General features: G+C 26.7%; 2 protein-coding genes across 2 annotated transcripts; both read right to left on the bottom strand.

Annotated features, from left to right (window-relative positions):
- Nucleotides 1-2327: 2327 nt before the first annotated feature.
- LOC111038477 (histone acetyltransferase KAT2B-like) lies at nt 2328-10457 on the bottom strand. The gene is made up of 15 exons (XM_022321602.1): nt 9788-10457; nt 9109-9202; nt 8225-8391; nt 8021-8155; nt 7782-7915; nt 7508-7702; nt 7327-7424; nt 7163-7241; nt 6814-6925; nt 6103-6308; nt 5492-5712; nt 5273-5433; nt 4991-5215; nt 3039-3126; nt 2328-2669 (listed from the first exon to the last, which is right to left on the bottom strand). Exons 1-15 carry the CDS (start codon nt 9971-9973, stop codon nt 2476-2478), a joined length of 2295 nt encoding a protein of 764 aa, XP_022177294.1. The 5' UTR covers nt 9974-10457; the 3' UTR covers nt 2328-2475.
- Nucleotides 10458-13391: 2934 nt separating this feature from the next.
- Nucleotides 13392-26339, bottom strand: LOC111038470 (gephyrin-like). Its single transcript, XM_022321594.1, has 19 exons — nt 25503-26339; nt 25280-25431; nt 24496-24683; nt 24232-24424; nt 23236-23360; nt 22935-23096; nt 22704-22865; nt 22464-22629; nt 22280-22373; nt 19978-20159; nt 17593-17723; nt 17314-17476; nt 16797-16981; nt 15525-15641; nt 15331-15456; nt 15129-15263; nt 14859-15033; nt 14697-14790; nt 13392-13584 (listed from the first exon to the last, which is right to left on the bottom strand). The coding sequence occupies exons 1-19, from the start codon at nt 25543-25545 to the stop codon at nt 13451-13453; spliced, it is 2727 nt and encodes a 908-aa protein (XP_022177286.1). The 5' UTR covers nt 25546-26339; the 3' UTR covers nt 13392-13450.
- Between the last annotated feature and the right edge of the window lie 120 nt (nt 26340-26459).

Here is a 26459-nt window from a genome sequence, read left to right as displayed (position 1 = left end):
ATTATGCAAGGCAATTAGAGGCCCCCATCTACGTATAGTGTACTTTGAATTTGATGAATAAAGAATATGGGACCGGGTGGCAGTATTGTGGTAAACAGTTCCCACCCGTAACACGTTTTTTGAAAGGAAAAAAGGTAAACCTACAGTGAAAATTCCATAAAATGTGTGTGACCATATTATAATAATTATTATTTATCTTGTTTTATTTGTATTCAAACATTTTAATTTTCTTAATATCATAAAACCCGGTTGCAGACAATAATATACGATTTTTAAGGGGTTTAATATAGGCAATCTTATCTTAATTTTTTTTATAATAATTAATATTAAAAATCGAGTTAATACCTAGTAAGTATATTTATAGATTATAAATTTACTCATAAAATATGATATTAAATAAAACTATGACCTCATACTTATTTTCCTAAATTATTAGTATGATTTATAATTTTTTAGGTATATATACTATCTAGTCTTAAACCTTACTTTATTAGTATTATTTGCATATGACATATTTGACTTTAGACTACATTAGTAAAATGTTTTTATCCAAAAGCTTGTTACTAAATACAATGAACTATGTATTAGATAATATACAGTAGAACAATATTTAACAAATCAAATATACTTATATACCAAGTATTTGTTTCAAATATGTTAACCCACACAGTTTTTTTGTATAGAAAATTATATTAATTATACACCATACATTAATTACACTTTTATTATTAAAAGTGAGTATCACTTTGCTGTACAGTAAGTACCTAGAAGGGTCACTGTAATGACTAATGGATGTGTTAAATTTGAATTCAATGATATTAATTGATATTAAATTATTGTATATAATTCTGAGCCTTGGACTAGGGAAAAAAAGTGTCAGACTATTCACTACTGAGATTGGTGGACTAGCGAGTGTCAGATTAGCGAGGTCTTACAGCACCTACTAACAACACCCAATATAAAATGAATACGTAAATAAATTCATTAAATTAGTAAATTCAATAATAAAAATAAAAATTATAAATAATTAAATAATAAACCAAAATTGTTATGATTCGTAATTATATTAACACAATATGAATTTCTTTTTTTGAGAAATTATTAACAATAAAGGTCAGTGTCAATTGAATTGGCAATATCTTTTTCAATGCTAAAATAGATAAATAACTAAACCTATCTTGTCCTATACTACTTATTAACGTTTTATTTATAATTCAAAATAACAATAACAAAATGAGGAAACTGAACTTATAATTAAATTCTAATAATTGATATTATATATTACTAAAATATAATTTGAAACTAAAATATAATTTGAAAAAAACTAGGATGGCTATGTCCCCTTCCATCATTGAGTATATGAGTTAAGTGTAGATTTTTGTTAAATAATAGAATATAAAAAATGCTAAAACATACCTAATTGGTAATTACTAATTAGTTATCTGTAAGTAAATGGTAATGAATTTGTATTAATTTTATATAAACTATAGATATTATATTGGAATTTTGTATTTCCTGAGGTTTAAATTTTGAATTGATTGGATTACAAATCAAGTAGGTATTAATGAGCATTAAACACATATAACTTAATTAACTGTGTTCAACAAATGTTTAGTAGTAAGGCCATGAAAATTATAACAGAACTAATAATAATATACTTTTATTTATATTTGTTAGCCTCCAGTAAAATAAACCAAAAAAATCTTGGTAGCACATGGCACAACTATTCTAGCAAAACTTGTTATTACACACTTCGTATTCGAAGATATTAAAATATAATTTAACTGTAATAGACATTTTTATTTATGTCTTAAATAAGAATTGAACAAAAATGACATGGAAAATATTGATGCGTCATATTGTATTGTTGAAAACTTAGCTTAAAAGAAAAACAAATATTTATTTATTTTCCTATGTGCAACATATCAAATTAACATTATAGCTTATAAAATATTTTTTAACCTAGAGTACATTGCTGGTCCTGCAAAATTTTAATAAGATAACAACAGAGATACATATTTGTTGTTAGACATCAGATGTATAAAACATATCCTGTTTTCCACACTTAAAATTAATTAATTATAAGTAGAATGCATAGAATTCCAAATATGGTAGAAAAATAATTTAAGTGAAACAATCATTGTATAATTCATACACATATTTCTACTTAAATCAGTGACATTATTAAATTACGTTAGCTAATTTCTACAAAAGTTGTTATAAATAATATAAAATAATTATCAAGACTATATACATACTATTATTAATAATTCTATGTAATACAATAAAAACAATACTCTGTTAATTGATTTTATTTTCTAGTAGTAAAAATCATGTCAACATAATATTGTATCTGAACATCAAAATAAATTTAACCTTTATATGTATAATGTATTTTTATAAATATATACTAAAAGTTTTACAATTACGCATATTTGTTATGCGAAATACAAAAATATATAAAGAATACTAAATTTAGTAATCCCAGAGTCCCATTTCTTTCATTTTAATCTGGAAAAGTCTTTCCAATTCAACTGCACAGTTTGCCCAATATGAATCTTCTGGGTTAAATGTTTTACAGTTGCTAAACATTCGTCTCATATCAGCAATAAATAACTTTCTAGTTACATAGTAGCCTGAAGTCAATCGCTTACCAATTGTACTCAAGTCTGTAAATCAAATACACTTATTAAATAAAAGACAATAATAAAATAAAATCCTCATACAGTAGCAGTGACATATTAAATTAAGTAAAATTGATAATTATGTATTTTATGTTTGCATTGATATTATATTGGTAATCTATTTTGATTCTAATACATTTGTTAAGTGAATTGGTAAAACACTTTTAGCTAACATATTATATATTAAGTATATATTAAGAATAATGAATCTTTGTTCATTTTAAAATGCATTCTCACATTACATTATTTTTTTTAATTATCACATCTCTTACAATATAATGAGTCACTGTTATATAATTAAAAGATTTTTCATGTTTAGAAAACAAAATTCTATTTATAAAAAAAAAAACTTACCCATAGGATATTTAATAAGCTCATAGTAACCAGGAACTTTTTTATCAACTGGATTCAAGAATGGCTCAGACAATGCATTGTTTTTTACCTAAAAAATTGACATATGGTTAGGTTAATAAATAAAAAACAAAATGATTGATATCCACAATGAAAAAAATGATATGCATAAAAACATGTTTGTAGTAACTTAGATTATAAAGAACAATTTTTAATGATTAAGTAGCTATTATTAATACTTTAAGCGGTTGTTTAGGGACATTATTTGCTTTCTCTCTATCTCTGGTCAACGTGCAACATTTTACAAAACTTTACAAAATTTGTTTAACTAATATACATATTTTATAGCCTGACTGCAGACTTGTGGGTTTCTATAGCGACATGCAACCATAACTTTTTGTCCTTCTAACTATGTGTTTGATTGGCGTGTAGATATGAATTTTTTCGAGAAGTAAAATTCTACAATCTATGTATACAAAGATATCTCTATTTTCCTTAGTCGAGGCATCACGCTTATTGCTTATCATTTAAAACAGATCCATCTTTCTTCTATCTATGATATAAAACAGTTAATTTATACTTTTTTAGTGCTCATTTCACAATGGAAACAATCGGAAGATTAATGAAACATTTTACAGTGAGTTTTTTGATAAGTGTTTATTCATCATGGTTAGTTTAAGCAATAACGCTTAACATTGTAAACAAACCTAAGTCAACCACAAGCTGCAGTACCATACAATATGTGTTTAGATATACAATTGTATTGTTTATTTAAATTAATAACTTATTTTCTTAATTTTTTTTTGGTTGCCATTGGTTAATCGGGTAGATCAGGCTTAAGAATGCATCAAATCGAATTTTAGTACATTGCCTACCACTACATTTATAGCTGCTCATCAGAATGCACACAGTCAAAATAATTAATAAATTTAAAATTTAACATATTATTCATATAGAGTGTGCACCTAGCAGGGTCCGCAATCCACCACAGGTAGATAGCCTACCTGATAATATACTGTTCACATTACCTAACCACAAGCGAGTCTCATATAGAGTTGGCATTTTTAGAGGACAACAAAGTGCAAGGGATCAGCTAGCAAAGGTATAATAATGATATAATAGATATTTGTTTCAACACGACACTAAGACAATTAATTTGCCTATGGTTGATCGGACGTGGCAACGGCTACAACCGCTATATACATGCTTTCAAGGAATACTTGCTGAAATTATAAACTACAAACTAACATAACATTTTTATTAAGTTAAGAGTTGAATGGAAAACATCGAATAGCTCAATTATACAAATTATTACAAATTATACAAATTCAGCTAAAAAACCAAATACAATTAATAATTACTTATTTGTTTTAATACTGTTATAAGTATACTTAACAAATTATTTTTCGATTGAACTAATGAAAATCTAAGATATATATATACTTAAAGGAGACTCCCATATTCTCTCATCAACCCCCAGACCAAACCACTGGGTCTAGAAATTTGAAATTTTGTACAGAGGTTCTTTAAGCAACGTAGAAGAGCTTTAAGAAAGGATTTTTCAAAATTCGACCTCTAAGGGGGTAAAAGAAAGGTTTTAATATAGCTATATTATACATGGGACAGCTATCAGCTAGTGTATATATATTTGAGTAATCTTATATTAAAATCCCTTGTCATAAAAATTATCAAAAAATATATTTTTGAGAGTTTGACATTACACATTCATTTATCGAAATATTTTCTTAAAATTTGTTGTCAAATATTAATTTAACATAAAACCTATACGTCAAATTTTCAAAAATATTATTTTCTATAATTTTTGTAATAGGTGCTTTTTCTCTAAGATTACTCAAGAATTGTAAAAATACAACATGTGAATGTATTTTGTCTAAGATAAAATAAAATATAGAGCTGACGTCATCATTTTAATATTTTTTATTTTATATACTTACAAATTGCAAAACTTTTTTTAGGTGTTTAGCCAAAACATCAATATCAGTTGTTTCTTCTGTAACACGACTATTTCTTGTAGCCCGAGTTGATGGTGTCCAACCAGTATCCATGACACCAGGTATTGATTCAATTGTGACCATTCGAACACCATCTAAGAAACATGTTAGGCCTGGGTAATGCCTTTCTATTTTCATGTGTTTTTCTTCCACCAGAGTCTTAACTATCTATAAAAGTGTTTTCTTATTAGTTATTTAGGCGACAAATATATGTACTTAATTTACTTCTTTTTGTACACGTATTACTGATGTTAATTGAGTATAAACAATTTTTGGATTTAGTTCACAATGCATTAATATTGCACCCTGATAATGTTTAATATATTCTTGATGTATTTTCTTTGATATTCTCACATCTTGACTAAACCCTTGCTTCTTAAAATATTCTATGAAAATATTTTAAATAAGTTATAATAATCTGGTATTATTTATCACAAGCCATACCAATTGCAAGTTTATCAGCATAAGTAAGAAAATTAAGTATATTATGTTGAATATGATAGTCTTTTAAATGATTCATTAGTTGTGTTCCATATCCATTTTCTTGTTGGTCAACTTTGACTGCACAGAATACAATTTCGGTAAAACCTTGAGATACAAATGGACAAAAACAAATACCACCAATTGGAACGCCTTCTTTCAACAAAGCTAGTGTCTTATGTTTCCTGTATATTATTAAAAAATATAAATTTGTATTTATTATATCTTGATATACAATAAATTTTAGCTACAAATAATTGCTTTTGTTCCAGAATTTTATTGTTTTCTGTAAATCAGTTAAAATCTATTTTCCTTTCAATTTATGAACATATATGAATAATAATTATAAAAATACATCATACTGTTTTCAAAAGTTATATTACAATCTTTTTGATTTTGACTGACTATACTACATATGAGTTAAATATTTTGAGAACAAAATCAGCAAATCCAAAATGGAAAACTACTGATTATAAAACTAAATTTTAAAGATACCTAGATATCTAAAGAAACATATAAATAATGATAATAATTGTCATATTACCATTGAAATTTTAGTAAAAATAAATACTCACGTATCAAATACTAGTCGAGTAATGTATCTAACTGGCATTCTTGGCAATTGAGTTCTAAACAAATTTCTTAGTTGCATAAGCCACAACATAGTACTTTTTTCGACTCTTGAATCTAATGAATTGCCAATAACCACAAAGCGTATAGTACCTTGCTCTTCTTCTGTCCGAGCTTGATGTCCTCGAGGTTCAGTTTCTAATCCAAACTCCTAAATTATTGTTATGTTAGTTTCAATATAAAAATTTTAATACTTATTGAAATGTATTGTGAACATACAAATTTTAAACACAACTATTAAACAATAAATCAAAAAATTTAAGCAACCTATATTACCGGACATTTTAAGTTAATGAAACTCATGAAAGTGATCTTTTAAACATTTAAAAATATGTATAAAATACTTTTGAACTTTAAGAATGGTTAGAAAAAATTACAGCTTAAAAGTAATGTAGTATACAAAATACAAATGTAAAAAAATTAAACATAACTTAAGTCTACAGTGAATGAAAATTTGTTTAGAACTACCTAGATTTATAACTAAGAAACAAATGATAGGTTAAATAAATACTAACTATTATGATCTGGTCAATACACATTAGTTATTTTTGATAATTTTTCTTAATAACACACTAATGGGAAAGGAAAAATGATTCATTTTCATAGTTATATTTAAATATATATATATCTAAAATTAGTTTTAAAATACATTTTACCTTGGAGTAAGTGATAGGCCCACTTTGGACATTTTTTAGAATTTCTATAATTTTGTCTTCTGATATAGCATCTTCAAAACCATGTTTTTCATTTGGTTTCATTGACATATCTCTAAAAAATAATAAAATTAATTTTTATTTTAAAATTACTAATGTATCTAATATGGTTATATTCAAATTGTTAACTATTGGGAGAATGAAATGAAACATATTAAGTACCTAACAATATAACAGGAATATTTATATTTTTTTAAGTTAATAATAACAAAATAAATTAGTACCAATTAGTTTTTTTTAAATTGAATTTAACATTTGTTTTTAACAACTAAGTTGTATACATCATACATACTCATTTGGATGTTTATCTTTTTTTCTACGATCTTTATGTTCTGCTTCCTTAGTTTCATCTAGCCCGGAGTCTAAAGAATCTAAAATGTTAAGGTAATTGTTTAAATCAAGGGGAAAAAAGACATGATTAAAAATATACATATTAAAAAAGAGTGATCTGTTTACCAGTAAGAATAATTTTTTTTAAATCAGAATCTTTAAAATGTAAGTCCCATATTGGCGAATGAACAGCATACACTTCTTCTTCTAATAAATTCATATACCTAAAATTAAAAAAAAAAAACAATGTTATGTGTTTCTAATTCAGTATGCTTAAATAAGTTTTTTTATTAAATGTATTATTTACTTGGGTAAATAGCTCATGCAAAAGTGTTTTCGATGATTTGACCATTTTGGGGCTGATGCGTGACACCAATCTGTTAAATGCATTCTAAATGATTTTAAAGTATACTTAAGAATATCTTGACCAAATATCAAACTCATTTTAAAACTTGGTGCAATTGAATGAAGATATTTGGGTAGTAGACAAAATACTAAATATCTAAAACACAACAAAAATATATTATAAACATGTTTACTCAATACAACAGTGTTGTATATAGATAATTATTTATAGCTACCTTTGATAGTAGAATTCATAATTTTTCCTATGTTGAAATGTTTTACAATGCGGTAATTCCTTAGGAGAAATCCATTTCCAAAGATCAAAATGTTTTGTTAAAAATTTACTGATTTTCAAAGCAATTTTCAATTGCTACAACATAACATTTTTTTATGGTTATAAAGTTATTTAAATAAGAGGTATATATTTTTAAATTAATACTTATAATGGTATTGAGTAATTTAATATTAGACTTACAGAGCTGTCATGTCCAAACTTATACATATTAAAGTTCATTAAAGCTTTAACTATGTTTGGATTTTCAAATGGTGGAGTTCCAAATAATTTATCAAGTGTGATACAAGATCCGGGATACACAAAATTTCGTAATTCCTAAAGCATAATAGTTTAAATAAATTCCAGGAAGTTAATAAATGTGATAAGATTATAAGCGTTACTTACATGATAAACTGCGCCATAAGTGTCTTCTTGTACATAATTTCTCTCAATATTTGGTTTTTTTAAATCTTTGTTTACAGTGACCGATAAATTATCGAGATCAAATACTAATCCTAATAAGGTGTTTAACTCTTCATCCTTGGCACTTTCTAAATGAGATATATGAGAAGCTAAAAAATAAAAAAATAATATCTATGAACAAATTATTTATATTTATTTATGTATACAATCATACTTTTATACATAACCAAAAAGTAGCATAAGTAGTAGGTATCTATTATTTTACAATAATTAAATATATTACATATTTGATAAAATATTTAATTAATTTAAGTCTTAGTCTAATATTAGTATGAACATATGTCTCAAATTGGTTGAAATTGTACCACTATTGAGACTTCCTATCAAGCTTTTGGATTTATTTTATTTTGTTAAATTTGCATGTTAAGAACAGGTATTTATCTATTATTTATAATCTTAGCTATACAATTGACAAAATTGAGACCATTGGCCAGCCACTTTCATTCTTCAATCAATTATATTTATATTATAAATACATTGTTCACATTCACAATATGTTTAATATGTTGTATAAAAAGTAGTATTCAAATGTTATTTATCTATTATTTTTTTATATTATACATACTCAAGAAAAATTAGTAGAGTTAGAATAGCAATTAAGTAATTTGCGTTTTATAATTGTATTCAATAAGTGTCAGTAGTTCTTAAAATGTTTGAGAAGTGTGCCTTTAAGTCAGGAAAATTATAATCATACTAAACTTGAATAACATTTTCATCATTTTATAACTACATATTTTAGAGTTATTTAAGAAGAATGCAGTAACTATACTATACTTTAACTAGTTAATCATTAAACTTTTACTTACATAAAGGATGACTACAACCAGATTTTGTGCAAGTTGAAGACATCAAACGATTATCACGCCTACCTCGCCATCCACTACATTGGCAAGTTGAAACCTAAAAATTAAGTTAAATGTAATATAAAATTAACTACTTCTTGAGAAACTTTAACTTGTTGACACAGTACAGTAATTGCATAAGTAAATATGTTTTTTTATCCTTTCTAATTCTTATTAATTTATATATACACAATTTTAAAAGCAGGTATTATAGCAAGTATAATTAAGGATGAAATAAAACAAATATATTAGAAATAAGTAAATATAAATCAACAAATATATAGGTGCATGAAAAGATGTTTGACCAATATTGGACTGTTTTTTTACTCAAAATGAAGATGACTTAAGATTAAAACATAAGCATTGACATCGTTCTTAAGTCTGAAAAAGAAATTAAAAGAGGATTGAGCTAGGGCCGTAAACAAGGGGAGGGGGTAGAAGCTCCCCCCCCCCCCCATACAGCATTCAAAGTATATTATTGTATTTATTACATTAATTAATTAATTATATAATATATAATTATTATGATAAACCCCTCCCTCCATATTAAGCTCCTGTCTACAGCACTGGTTAGGGCAGTTTTGGATGAAAACAATTTCAAAAGGATAACCAACTTGGGTTGACGTGATGAGAGCTATATTACCTGACAGGAGGATTTACTGGATAGCTTCACCAGTTTCTCATGCCTGGACAATTTGCATTCTGATGCCTTGAATTCAAGAATTGTTTGTATGATTGGATCGTTCTCGACGTAGTGATCGGGCAACAGCACGCCAGACGCAGACGATGTCGATGGCAGACACCTATCGAGTTTTAGTGACTTGGGCATGACGGACACTTCAGATCACGTCAGACAAAAAGGTGTCGTCACGGTATCGACCGGAATTTCAGAGCGTACGGCTAGGATCTATCATTACCATACAAAAACAACTTTGACGATACTACCGTTGGAGTCGAGATTTCAATCCGACTTGGGGCGCAGTTGTAGACCTGAGACAGAGCGTCAACGGCGAGAAAGAAGCTAATCCTTACGACAACTAGACCTTAGTACAAGCACCGGAGAAAATAATCGCAGTGACAGCGGCTTCGTTTCGTCGACCGTTATCTCGGTAACTCGGTGCAAATGGCCCAGACGACTTTATAACCAACCCGACGTCTGTTCTATGTTTTTAAGGTGTGACACGAGTGTCGCATGGACGACGCGTCGTGACCCACCGTCGTTTGAATGTGCTGTCGTGGTTGGCAGCCACAACAACAGGTCGTCGTGGTGACTAAAATATTATGTAAATATGTATAAATCCACAGACGCTTCATGGGCTATATCTTAAGTGATACGTGATAACGATAACGCGTTAACGCGTCGCTTACTCCTACTCCAAATAGTCCAAATTCTGGAACTGGCATCGCACAATCCACATCCGTAGACGTATCAATATATTTGATGCCTCGCATCGATATCATTAATTCATTTTAAAATATCGGCGTTTTTAATTTTATAAGAAAACTTACTTCTACTAAACTTATAGTTATTATTTGTCTTTTGATTCCGGAAATCTGAGATCCTGAACAATGTTGAATGGTACTGAGCATCTGGGGTACTTACTAGAACAGAATAATATTGGGACACTACTGCTGTAACTTGATAGCTATTAACAAATGACGATTAACATTATAATTTATTTGCAATGGTTAGGTAGGTTAGTTTGATTAACCATTTGATAGTCACATTACGATAAAACTTTTATCTGGTAATCTTGTGTGGCTAATTCAAAATTATTTGGTTTTTTTATAATCTAGTATGTACTGGCGTTCCCACATCGCCATTCATCAGTTTCTCGTCTGACAAAATCTACCTTATTTTAATTAGGTATCTAAACTTTTTTGATTATATTTTTTGGTCTTACGGCTAGTGGTACACTGGTATCTAGGTACAATATTAAATTAAAGTGGACCGATTTTATAACTTTTTCTGAATTATATGAAATTTGAATTTTAGTTGCCGCCTTCATTATTATACAATTCCACTCATCTACTATTCAATACCTAGTTAGAAGGTGTTGATATGGACATACTGTGTGTGATATTAACAATAATGACTTCACAAGAAAAACACAGCCCTTGTAAAAATGTCGGACTTTGATAATTATTTTTTTATCAGACAGAAAGACTTCCTACAGGATACACTGATCTCCAATTTTTACTCATTTCAAAAATCAAATAATGGAGTATTTATTAGTTGAAATTATTTGTATTAAAATTTGGTAAATTTAACAGCATAGAATCATTACTACTGTAGTGTACATTGGCAAAGGGCACCTTAATAATCAACAAATCAAATTTATTATTATTAAGTGTTTGTTTCAAAGAATAGGTTACCTATGGGCTCTACTGAGCATGCTTGTGTGGGGGCACACAAGGTCATTTATAAAACTAAAATAAGGAATTTGTAATCAATAAGTGCAATATGAGTGGAGGGCGCATATTATTGTTGCAAAAGAGTTATAGACATTTTCTTAAGAAATTCTTGTATAAAAATGAAAATAAACAGAGTTAAAGTTGAAAATAAAACAGATTGAACCTAACCTAACCACTTTCAATAAAACATTTTTTGTTACTACAAAACATACTATTATAGATCACATATCTAAATTATTATAAAAAATTGTATACCTTAACATAAATAATATATATTATTATAAAAAATGTTATACCTTTTAACATAAATATATATGATTAAAAAAAAATCTATGCCTTATAACATAAATATATATTATTTTATATGCATTGTTTGATAAGGTTTAGGATGTATTTCATCATTACTTAAACCAGAACATATTTTTAAACTAAAACCTAAACGATTTTCAGAAGAAATTATGGCATCCCAATGTTTTAGCTTAACTTTTTTATCTTCTGGTGTCTGTTATTCAGTACAACGAGAAAAGTTAAATTAAATTATATGATTACGTTTTAGTGAACATAATGTATCTATAAAGTTTACAGATCAAAATTTCGCACTGTGCAATGACTTGTTTAATTAATTGATTTTTGACAAATAAGAACATATTTATGCATAATGAATATAGTCTTACCATACCTACATATAAATTAATTTACCTAATAAATAATAATAATATATAAGTCTTTAATATTAACTGTGATATTATACTTAAATATTTAGGTGTATTATAATATATTACTGTGGTAGTCAAAGAAGATAAATATGATTTGGTATTAGTTATTAAAAATAAAACCATTAATAAATAAATAGAAATTAAGTTAAACAAATCATTGCACTTTGATCTAATATTAAAAAAAAAAAAATTATACTACCCAATATTCAATTCTTCACTATGCAATTTCTAAAATTTGAATGGGGTGGAGAAAATTTGATAAGAATCATAATCTTTTCGATGAGTCATAAATATGTACACAACTAACATTTTCAGACAAAATTCCAAACTTTGACCACTTGCTTTGATTCCATGTAGCTCCATCAATTTTAATAGCATCTACATGGAAACCAGACTTCTCCAAAAGTATAACACTTAATAACAATCTTGTGAAACACTGTACTTAAAGCACAACCTTTACTCCAGAAAAAAATGCCAAGGTCTAAACCCATTTTCCTTGAAATGCTTGCTACATTAAGACCTTTACTATCTTTTTGATGTTCAGGAGTATAGTTGCAAAAGTTTACCAAACCATCAAACTTTAGAGTTTTTTATTAAATGAAACTGATTCACTTAATTCTTTTCATCTAATAATAGAATTCGTAAAAAAAATCATAAAATCTATTACCAAATAATAATACCTAATAATTTATACTTAAATTTGATTGCTAAGATAGAAAGTATACCTAAAAAAATTAACCTTGTTTAACTTACAATCTGCTCCTTTGCTTAAAAAATCAAAAATTGTACAGATTAGACATTTTTGTTATATATATCCCTAGAGTATCTATACAAGATAAAGCTAATATTTTTCTTGTACTAAGATGTTCATAAACTTTTCTACTTTTAATTTTTACCAAGAGGTATTCATAAATCTAGTTAATAGAATAATAAATATAAATATTATATATTTTGCATTATGAATGTAAAAATTTAAATTACATTTAAACTTAAAATCTAGCATGCTGTTTAATTAACATTTTATGGCATATCTTATAATATATTATAATAACATAATATAATAATTTGACAACATAATATATTATAATAGATAAGTAAGTATATAGATTAAACATTTAAAACTATTGTAATCAAGTAGAATATATATTTTAAGTGATAACATTTTAAAGAAAAAATTAGTAATGAATAAAATAAGAATTTGAATTTTCAGTGATGATAGCATCTAATTCAGTTTTTTCCCCCCCTTTCAACTTAATATTAATTTCATCTGACGAAGATGGCATATTTACAAGACAACTTTGATGGTTCACTAAAACAAAAATAAAAGTTATTAAGGTCATTAATATTACTGTATTGCATTTGTGTATTTCTAAGTTTAAATTAAGTAACAATTAATTAGTGTTGGCCAATAACTTAACTTAAGTTACAAGTTACTGTAACAAAATTACTGTTTATGTAACAGTAACTTAGTTACATTTTATTGTAGGTAATTTAAGTTCCTTTCTTGTATTCACCGTGCCACAAGAGAAGGTACTCGTTTCGCGCATACAGACTAACGGCAGTGAGCGTTATTAGGCTCCGTTTCCCCCACTTTGTCCCTTAAATATATGGAGAATGCCTGAATTCAAACGCAATTTGGTTGGAACACGGGTTGCTTCTCTAGTGGCACGGAGTATAGCACAATTACTAAATTACTAGTTACTTTATTATTGTTTAAAATATTTTAAGAACCAATGCAATTATATTATAAAAATACCCAATACAAGTTTGATTTTTGGACAGAAACATTTTTATATAGCTATTTAAAAAATAAAAATTGATTTTTGATAAGTAATGATTAGGAACATACATTGTTGTTTAAAACAAATAAAAAATAAAAATAAAGAATAAAATAATATGATACATATTTTGTTCGAAGTGGTTCTTAAATACACATAATATATAATTTTATATCGATGATTGTTGCTATTTTTAGTTAATGTATTGACAGCATAATTACTACGCTCTAGTTATATAACTGAAAGTTAAAAATCAAAAATAAACTTTATTTGTAAATTAAGTTAGTTCTTTAACCCAAAAGTAGGTAATATAATTTGACCAAATAAAAAAAAAAAGTAACTTAAAATAATTTAATAACAATTTTTAAAGTAAATTTCAATGCAATTGAATTACAAAAAAATGTAACTTCTCAAACACTGCTATTACAATACCTAAACAACAAATGATTTGATTATTGAACAGACATTATAGAAACTTAATTTAAGATTGTTAACATTATCAAATTATGAGTGCATATTCTCAATATTAAACATACTTATAAAAGAATCGTGGTAATAAATTTATTTTATTTTAATAATTTTATATTAACTAACACATATTAGTTTTGAACAAAATATTATAATATGTAGTCATTAAACTTACTTGTGAAACAAGTAACCTTAAATTCACCATCTTCGTAATGAAGTTCGGCTTTTTCAAATTTGTCTGTAGGTAAGCAATCTGAAGACATAGTACACTGAAAATTATAAAATAGATATTTTATCTCAATGGAAACTATCATTGGTTTTGAATTAAAACAATTACTTTTGTTTTTATTGAAGAAATAATTTTTTTTCTGCCAGTAATGTATCTCAAAAAAGGCAATATAAATAAATGTACACAGTTATAGATAGACTCTGAGTCACATGTATTAATGTGTAAAAATACTACTGATTTCTCGTCAGTTCCTATCAACATTCTGCCAAATCCAAGTGAAATCCTGTAGGGTAATTTACATTTATAATTAATCTATATGCATTATCAACACTTTTCAGATTTATTAAAATAATTTATTAAATGCACTTTTATACTTACTTGCGTGTATCGTTACTAATATGAATATGTGATTCAACATTATCATAACAAAATTCATTAACATTTCCACAAAATATAATAATAGGATTATCATAATCAAATACAAAATCAAATTGTCCAGGAGATTTGGTTAAGCTGTTGATAGAAAATATTGGAATTTCAATTAAGAACTTAACAAAACAGTTCGAAAATATTTACTAACTTTTTACATAATGATTGGCTAAATATATTTCCTTTAAAGTCAGGCACTTTCAACATATTTTTTAATTTATGAGATATTGCATAAGCCGAATTATCATTACATGCAACAATGTGTATTGATGGACATCTATTCAAAATATTTTTAGGTAAATATATTTATGTCTGCAATGTACATTATTTTTTATTAAAACTTACTTGTACACCTCCACATTTTCACAACCCACAGAACGTAGCAAAGCTATTTCAAAGGGACCAAGAACAGTTTTTTGATCTAGAAGACGTTGTCCTACAGAAATGTCAGAACCAATATTTCTAAAAGAATAAAATATTATTTTATTTTTGAATTATAAATCTTTAATCAAATAACTGAATATAGTAAAACATCTTAATAACGGTAGCTTACAAGGCAGAAACCTCCTTACAAAAGAAAACAACAAGAGTCCCATATATTTTAGTGTCTCTATAACTAAATCTCTTTTATAAAGAAAAAATTAGTTGGTACCAAATGATTCCATTGTACAGAGGTTTTACTGTATTAAAATGTACTGGAGTATGTTTGTTTTATGTGGTTTTTAAGGAAATTAAAATCTGTACTTACAAATTTAAATACTAATACATTAGCTAATCCCTGTTTCTAATTCTGAATAGTGTATAATATTTTGCATCAACTGTAAAATCACTCATTTCAGACACTAGATATCCAGATACTAAAATTCATCTAGATTGTAAACTTTGGCAAAAATATATTATATGGACATCCATTTCATGAAATGGACAATACCTATAGTGTATACATTGTGTAATTATTATAAAACAATTTTTCAATGTTATTTAGCATAAATTATACCATAATAAGCTATACTTTTGTGTACTGTTTTATGGACAAAAATATATAGTTCATTATATAATACTAGCTGCCCGACATCCTCCGGAAGAAATTATTTTTTTATAATTTAATTTAAAAACATAAGACTATTTTTTGGCTATACAAATAATACAACGATTAAAAAAAAAGAAACAGACATCGTTATGGGTGGATAAATGAAAATAATTGGTAATTAGTTCATTATTATTATTATTATAATGAGGGTTCAAAACCGGTTTCCTTCGTCTCCAAAATCAAGTTAGATTCTTATATATATATAGATTAATTGTTTACTGTCATAATTAATAATTGTTTAAATCAATCCAATAATAATTTTGTTCATAAAGATATAGAAACATAGGCACAGTTTATTTATAAATAATATATGTATGATTAATTAAAAATAAATTTGTTTTATAATAATTTCACACAACATACAATATAAATATTGTCTATTTCGTGAAATAGATGCTCGTATAATATATTTTCTTCAGTTTATATTCTGGACAAATTTCACTATCTGGATATTCAGTTCATGAAATGAGTGATTTTACTATGTGATTGCAGTATATAGGTAAATAATTATACTGAGTTAAGCTTACCTAATATTTTCAAAGAGTTTAGGTTCTTTTAATATAGCAATAGTAATTTCAACTTTTCCATCAGATGACTTAGTTTCAACAGATGTATCTTCAACTTGTACTACACAATTGGCTCTTGGTGGTATAGGTGCACCAGTACTAATACGTGCACATTCTCCTAGTCCTATCTGTTTTTGACAACCGGGCTATAAAACGTTAAAAATTGAAGAAATATTAAACACAGTAACAAACAGTCTTTTATATATATTATTTTTTTTAATTCATCAACTGCGTGGTTATTAGCTGGGTTTTACTATGGGGGGAAGGGGTATAGTTGGTTTGGAACATGTGTCTATGGGACGAGAATTTGTCACTTAAAACCTGGATGGTCACCCATCTGAAAGCTTGCAATGCTAGCCAATGCTTGACCTTAGAACATGTAAGTGACTGTGGCCAACCACCGTACCACAACAGGGCTTAGTCTTTTATATAATATATCATGTTTAGACATTACATTGAAAGAAAAATTTATACTTACAACAGTACCAGCCACAGACACTTGTACAACATTAAATAAATTAGACTTTTGAAGCCAATAATCTTCATACTTAATAGCATACCCATCTTTTACAGAGGCTTGAAACGGTGGTAAATTTTCAGAAGAATTAATGGGTGAATATAAAACATAACCCATAGCAAAACTGAAAATGATACCATTATAAAATAATTAATAAAAATTTTTATTGCGTTAACCAACAATATGTTTGGATTACTAATATCTAATAAATTAAATAATAATAGGCAATTGTAAATTTACTCATTTGGTATAATTTCAGTTTTAGCAACAAATATATTTTCTGTCATCAAATGCAGTACATCTTCTATACATGAATAGAGAAGTGGTTTTTCATTTTTTGTGTTGCCTGAAATGACTTGTTTCTTGATTATCTAAATAGAATTTAATAAAAAATAAAACCCATTTAATATTAAACAATTCTAATTCTGATTTTTTCATTTTACAAGAAATTTTATTTTTATTATAATTAATTTTGAGATATATTAGAAAGTTAATTTCCATATAAAAATGAATTTTGTGTTAATCTTAGTTGTAGATAATTAACTAATATAATAATAATTATTATATTATAAAATATTTATTTTTTATTTTTTTTAGTTAATACATGCATTGTCCTCGTGTTAATTCAAATTAAAAGTAACCAGCCCATAACCCATACGAGGCTCACAATAATTGTTATTCAAAGTGACTAATATGATAACTACATGCTCTAATATTCCATAAAGTATGATTAGTATGAAATATAATATAACTGAGTCATAGCTTAAGTCTTTAAGTTCTTAAGATACCGTGAATGTGTAATAGTATTAATAAATTGAATTTTTTATTCATTGACTCCCTAATTTAAATTATATTAAATTCGTTTTTACTATTTATGCTTCTTCAAAATCTGAATTGTATTTACAGGTATTAAAATGTTTATCTATATATATATATAAATTAGTGTACATTATGAATAAATTTTATAACTCAAGATATACCAAACCGATTTCAATAAAAATTTCAGGACATATTGAGATTAGTATTCAGATGGTTTCTGTGAAGTTTGTACGCCGTGCGATAAGTGGTTCCAGAGTTATGGCCTCTTAATGTTTCGCGGTTTGCGTTTACTTCGTCCGCCGAATACATAGAATAAATTTTAATATAAAACAATAGGTAATCAATGAACGATGACCAGTTATGCCATAGATGTACTCCAATATATACTGTTGGGCGATATAATTACGTGATCGTCGGCCTATATTCTGTCGCCTTGGTCGTGGCATTTTTTACAAATAAAAATCAATCTGTATTGTTAATGTATTAATATGACCATACGAATAAATAAATATTACAAACTAAAGAATAATGAATAATTATATAGAGTAATTTATAATAGGATACAAACCAATTAACGATACAATGGTTGTATATAATAGCTATTGGAGTACATAGTATAAAATATATACTATATACTATATATATAGTATACTAGCTGAATTACCCGGCGTTGCCTGGGAAAAACTCTTTTTAGGTGTAAAACGCTGTGAAAGCAATGTCTTTTTAAATGTAAATCATATAATATTTTTAAGTGTAGCCACATCAGTCTTTATAGAATTGAAGTAGTGTTGTTTGGACACCCCCTTCCATGAAGCCGTCCAATTTTTGTAAATTAATAACCATATTACTTATTGTATAGTATAATAACTGGTTTACCCGGCTTAGCCCGGGAGGTATTCAACTATTTTATATAAAAAAAATGAGGTTGTAAAAACTACTATTTTCTTATATTGTACCTTTTTTATTTATTAATTTATATATTAACTCTGTACATATTTTTATTAAAGTTATAATACTTCTTTGTGAACAATATTTTTTGTTCTTTGGTGAGGCGCAAACACATATAGATTTTTTGCCGAGCTGATACGGGAGCAAGCAACATAAAATTGTCCGTGGGTAAAACGGGGATTCGTGATGTCATGGCTTGCAACCTTCAGTGTCTGTCCCTGTGCCTTATTGATAGACATAGCAGAACAAAGCTGTATAGGAAATAAATTAATAAATAAAAAAGGTACAATATAAGAAAATAGTAGATTTTCATCCTCATTTTTTTTTTATATAAAATAGTTGAATACCTCCCGGACTAAGCCGGGTAAACCAGCTATTATACTATACAATAAGTAATATGGTTATTAATTTACAAAAATTGGATGGCTTCATGGAAGGGGGTGTCCAAACAACACTACTTCAATTCTAGACCGATGTGGCTACACTTAAAAATATTATACAATTTATACTTAAAAAGACATTGCTTTCACAGCGTTTTACATCTAAAAGGAGTTTTCCCGCGCAACACCGGGTAATTCAGCTAGTTATATTATATGATAGTACATTAATATGTGTCTGGCAATGTAATTTTTGGCATATAGGGTGAAAGCTTCAAAGTTATATACTATTCTAAACTAAAAGCATGAACATACACAGTGTTATGTTCTTCTTCTCTAAAAATAAAAATTATTATTATTTATTATACGTACTATTGATTTGAGATAGCTAATAACATAATATATAATCCATTAAATAGGTTAGGTTAGGTTAGGTTAGGTCATCCACCACAAATAATAATCAGAATTATAAGTTCTCTACCTCAATACATAAGTTCATTTCTTGTAATATAGGTGCAATATATGTATTTTCTATACTTTTAATTAATATAACATCCATAATTGTATTTGATTCAACAGTTGCTGTTTTTGACGACGAAGGCAATTGGAGCAAACAGTTAGAGTCGATAAAACTCAAAAGTCTGCTACTTTGTTGATAGTTGGCTATGATACATTATAAAAAAATTAGATTTTAAATTTATTATTACTAGTATCGTTGATTATAAATAAGTATAAGTATTTATAATCAATGATAGTATTTATATTATTACTAAATTTATTCAAGAGTACGATCCTTCCATTCTTAGGATTATAGGCTATTCTGTTTATTTTAATTGTATAGGTATGTGTCTTATGACATGCTAGCTGTTCTGACCGGAGTTGCTCATGCTAAAGATTTTTTTCCAGTTAAAAATAAAAATGCTAACTCTATATTCTTATATAAACTTTGTTCAATTCGTTATTTGATATATTTTGATGTAAAGGTGTTCAAGACAAAAAAATGCCATCTTGAATATATTCTTAGTGCAGACTTACATGGTGATATGAAGATACAGTGAAAATTGCAAGCCTCAAGCTATCATAGTTGTGATATCAGTCAGTGAGTCAGTCAGGACACGTTTGATTATATTACATTATAGCCATCCCGCCCATCATTTTGGGAGAGACAAGCTTGTGATTATGAAATATGAAATTATAAATACATTTTCAGCCCCCACAATACTTTATGCCCCAGTGCATACTTAATTATGAATGTTATATTTGCACAGTCTTTAAAATACACATGTGAAGGTTCCCAGGACAAAAGTAGAAAAATTAACATTAAGAATACCATTTTTATTAAGTTATATGGTTTTGTCCAACTATAAAATATCAGTCTAATATTATATTCAATCATAATAAGTAATAACTAAAACGACCTTATAATAAACAAGAATATGTTATTAAGTAGTTTATATTTTTACTGGATAATTGGCGTCACTGTTGTATTTTATTCATCCAGATTTCCTACTTCTCCTGTAAATTTTTCTAAAATGTTCTTTCATACAGTGTCCTGACAGTTACAAACACAACAAAAAAATCAGCCAAATTAGTCTAGCCATTCCTGAGTATGTCCTTAATAAAAAAGTTACTTTGAATTGATATAGATATTGATTTTCCGCCACCCAATTAATTTTCCAAGATAAATTATACATTAAAACCTTCCCCATGACTCGATAGATCTATTAGTGGAAACCGTATTAAAATTTGTTGATATGCTTGTAAGTACAAAAAAGAGACTTCTATTTTATAATATATTATAACCCACAATTTCCCATTTAGGGATTGAATGTAGTATGCATTAACAGGATTGTACACAATAACTTCCCAAAGTTTTATCGCATTTATGAACAGTTTAGGAAGGCATAAGTGGAATACAGACAGACATTAATTTATATATATATAGATCATTGAACTGGTTAACTTGCTAACAGTTTTAAATTAGCGACACTTTATACTTTCAACACACTCGTGATTAAGTAGATAATTCATAATATAATATTGAGTAATAAGTATCAATTTAACTAAAATATCAACTTTAAGGCAATGTGAAAGAAAATTGAACTTGATTTTTTTTATATTAGCACAATTATATTTGTCTTTAAGAGGACTGACCCATATGTGTCGTCTCCATCTTACAAACGAACAATATAACAAAACTGTTTTGCACAAAATATAACCCTTCAAGCTGTACTCCAAGCTAAGCAATCAAATTGTCATACTATTAAGAGGAGAACATTTACTGTGCAATATTGTTTTTATTTTTTTTTGATACCACAAATACAAAAAAAGTTATTCAAGTTTGAAATAAATAATAATGAATTTTTAAACAATAAGAACTTTTCTTGTATTTTGATACTTTGAAAAAATAAAAAAAATGTTACACAGTAAATATTTTCTTGTTTATAGTGTGAACATTTAAATGCTTAGCTTAAACTATAGCTTGAGTGATTCTATTTTGCTCAAAACAGTTTTTGCTACTTTGTACCCTTTAAAGACGGAGACAACACATGTGGGGTGGCGTCCTCTTAATTAAAAACGTTTGTTTATTAATACACATTTTAACTAATCATTTCCTTTAAAACTCAAATTAAAGTAATAAAAAAGAATAAAATGTTATGTTTATACTAACCTAAAATTGGAACATTATAGACAATACGCCTGCTATGAATTTTTATATTTTTTTAAGATACCTATTTACTTAATATTTTCAAACATTTAATGAGTTAAAAATTAATAATTACTTAAACAAGACACGTATAGTTCTCCGTTTTCATACTTAAGCAATGCTCTTCGATATTCTGGTCTAATATCCAATCCTTTGATAGTATGTGTTAACTGTAAATGCATGAGTTATGTTATTATAAATTATTTTAAAATAAGAATCTCCACTATATAATAAATAATACCTGAACACATATTATTTACCTTTGCTTTTAAGGAATGGACAATTAATTCTTTTCCAGATACTGATCTCAAATATGGTAATAAGAATAAATGTGTACATACACCAGCAGACACAGGATTACCAGGCAAACAAAATATATATTTCTTTTTGTCTTTAAACATAAGTGTCACAAAGGTAGTTGGCATTCTGTAATATTAGTGTCATCATTTTTTTATCTTATACATATAACCGTATAGGCAACTAACTATTAACATAATTACCCAGGTTTCATATTAACTCTTCCAAAATGAATTTGGCTTTTAAAGTGATCTTTGAGCACATGTTTGATCAAATCTTTTTCGCCCATCGATACTCCTCCACTGGTCACTAATACATCTGCGTTATTAAATGCTTCTTCAAAATGTTTGCAAAGATCATTCCAACTTAATAAAACAAAAAAATTGTATTAACATAAAAATACAGATACATTACACATATTTACTTTTACTCACTTGTCTCTTATAATTCCATAATTGAATATCTGTCCCTTAAAGTTGTCTTGTTCCAATATTTGTTTTATCATAACAGAATTAGTGTCTCTGATATAACCACCATGTGAATCTTTATTGCTTTCAAGTTCATCACCAGTAGAAAAAATCCAAACAGTAGGGTACCTATTAAATTTTACCAAAGATTACTATTGTATATAATATGCAAAAATTAATACTAAAATTAAGAACCTATGTTTAAAAAAAATCATCAACTTGTATATAAATACAATTCTAAATAATAAAAGATATCTGTAACACTAACTTAATTTTATTATTTTCCGTATATTGTATGACAGCATGTTCTTTTAAAATGGTTAAAGCTGATTTCATGGAAATCTTTGGAAATTGTGATTCTCTGTGTCGACATGCAATTTTTGTCACACAATCCTAAATAGATTACAGTTTAAAATCAAACATTTTAAGACAATAACTAATATTTATAATTTACCAATAAAAACAGTACTAAATACCATTAAGAGGACGTTAGTGTGTTATCTAACTCTCTGTCTTACAAACATAAACCGTTGATATTTTTAATTTCACAATAATCTATTTTACTGTTATTTTTAAATTAAGAAGATAATTATCTGGGGCATCTTAGAGGTTTTCATTGATATTTTAATTTGAAGCAAGTTATATTATTTATTTATTTTTGTATCATTAAAATAATATGATGATATGATTATAGAGTTAGAATGTTAATGCTCTAAAAAAGTATCAAAAATTAACCAAAAAAAAAAAAAATGCTTCAATGCCCCAAAAAATATTTGTAAAAAAAATTTTATAAAGTTTAATTTACAGTAAAAAAAAATTATTAAAGAAAAATATAAATAAAAAAATTTCAGTTTTCATTGAAATTTAGTTACGACAAAAACCCACTAATAATAAAAATAATTGTTTTTTGTGGACAAATTTTCTTTAAAATCTTAAGTTTCAGAAAAATGCCTCACATTGCTCAAAAAGAGCAAAAAAAAAATTAACTATAATATGAAACAATTAATCTTAAAAATAAAAATTTTAATAAAAGGCTATAGCCTATAAGATTACATTGAAAATATTTTTACCTTAAAGTTTGATAGTATGTTAATTTCAATACAATGTTAAAGCTAACAACATAAAATTTGATCTGCTGAATGCATATTAACTATATTCTACATGGGTCAGAAGAAGAAAAAACAAATAGTTGGCTGATATCCGCTTAAGAAAAAGTTTTAAACGATTTAGATGATAAAATATTAAAATCGGTAATTTAACGTACCGGAATTCTTAATTTGTTATTAGATGTGAAATTCAATTGTTCATGAAATTGTTTTGAAATTTCTTTTTCATCTTTAATTAATGACACAGCATGTGGTATGGCACTGGCAACCACACCTAAACACTCTTTACTTGCTTTACTGCTTCCTGGTAAATTAATAATCAGAGTTTTTTCATATATTCCAGACACTGCTCTAAAAATGAAATCAATTTATAAACCTATTAATACATTTTCCTCAATAATTGTAGTTATATATAATTATACCGTGAAAGCATTGCCATTGGAGTGATTTTTAAACTCTCGTTCATTATTGCTTGGCTTATACCAGGTGTCAGTTTTTGAACAAGTCCAAGAGTTGCTTCAGGAGTTACATCCCTTTCACTGAAACCTGTACCACCTGTACTCAGCAAAACATCCACTTTTCTTTCAGAACACCATTCGGTCATTTTCGCCTAAGAAAAACATTTATGTTTAAAAATATTAATGAAAATTTTATTAAAAGAATGTCTTTAGTCAAGTATATATATTAATTAGCAGTATAGGAACAAAATAAATATTATTATATTTAATAATAAAAATAAAAGGTGTTTAAGTAACAAAAACAATCTGAAATAATTTATATTTAACAAAACAAAATTCTATTGATTTTTGGCTGTACTTTAACTATTGGTGCAAGTATTAATATGTAGACTTGTACTTCTTAGTATTAATCATTATCTTAATTAGTATTATTTTATCTACTGAAATCATAATGAAGCAAGCGGAAGAAGAATACAAATAATTATTTGCAAAACTTTCTTAATGATTTGAAAATATATTTTAGATGATCGTTTAAATTTATTTACAACGAAAAACACTTATTAAATTATTGTTAATACTAAAAATTATAAAAAGTATCCTCTATAAACAAAACACAACATTTTGCATAGGAAATTAATGAATTTAACTCTGTAATAGAAAAATGTACTGTAAACTGCATAATGATAGACAGCCACATTTTCTTTTATAATCTAATTAGTATTGTCAGAAGGATCATATAAAGCAATACCTGAATTTGATCAAAATCATCAGTGACACAATCATACTTTACAACTTTAGCCGATTCAATCACATTCGAATCATTGATCAATTTAATTAAATCTTGACCACTGGAGTCGAAAGAATCAATGTTAGATTTTGATGGTGTTCTAGTATCACTAACTGAAAGTAGGTTCAAAAGTATGAATTTAGTATAGGACTGCGGAGTATTAAAATATTAAAATACATCTTACTTGTTAATATTCCCACTTTTATAGTTGGTTTTTTTGGATCCATAATTATGAATGTTATAAATGTAATTGAATAAAATGCAAATACAAATAAAACTCAATTATATTAAAGGTAGTTTGAGTTAATTCAGTCAATAATAGATTTTTAACTCTCACATATATGTTAATATAATTATATATACACAATATATAATAATGTTTATTACACAATGACACAGTTAGTTAAAGTGTTAACAGTATTATAATCAAACATTTAATGCATTAAATTAATAGAAGAAAAGTTAAAGTGAGCACATATTTAATGAAATAAATGTCGTGTAGTGTAGGCAACTCTTTATTAATTACAACAAATATGTAAGTAATAACTAATAACTAACTAATAACAAAGTTATTTTTATGTAATAATTGCTTGCCTATGTATTCACACGTTAAGAAATAAACAATTTAAATTATCATCCGTTTATCGTTCAACGTAATATTTTAATATAAAAAAATCAAAGTTTTATATAAATTATATTATGAAATGTGAGAGTGGCTCTACAGTGAGATAATATCCAATGGAAATGTCGAATATCATAATTAGTCTTGATAAATAATTTAATATAAATTACAGATAATTGAAAGCAATTTTTATCGACACCGATTAACTCTCGAGTGCCGACTCACGAAGCCCCTAGCCACTAACCAGTCAACTCGGTCAAGTATTTTGTGTACAAAGTACATTAAGAATAAGTAGCTAATCCATTAATAAAATATTAATTATTGCCGGCTATGAACGGCCAACAATGAACAAATAACATAATATAGGTACTCTTAATAATATCATCATAATGCAGTACTGCAGTAGTGATAATAATATAATTAATAATAATATTATTTTCATTGATTCATATATGTATGTATATTTGTTTACAGTACATCCAGATAATAATGTAGATAACACGAAAATGCTAATATTTA

The sequence above is a fragment of the Myzus persicae genome, unplaced genomic scaffold, assembly GCF_001856785.1.
Source record: "Myzus persicae strain clone G006 unplaced genomic scaffold, MPER_G0061.0, whole genome shotgun sequence".
Lineage (NCBI taxonomy): Eukaryota > Metazoa > Arthropoda > Insecta > Hemiptera > Aphididae > Myzus > Myzus persicae.
Note: the sequence above shows the minus strand (reverse complement) of the source record. Positions and strands in the feature narration are given on the sequence as shown.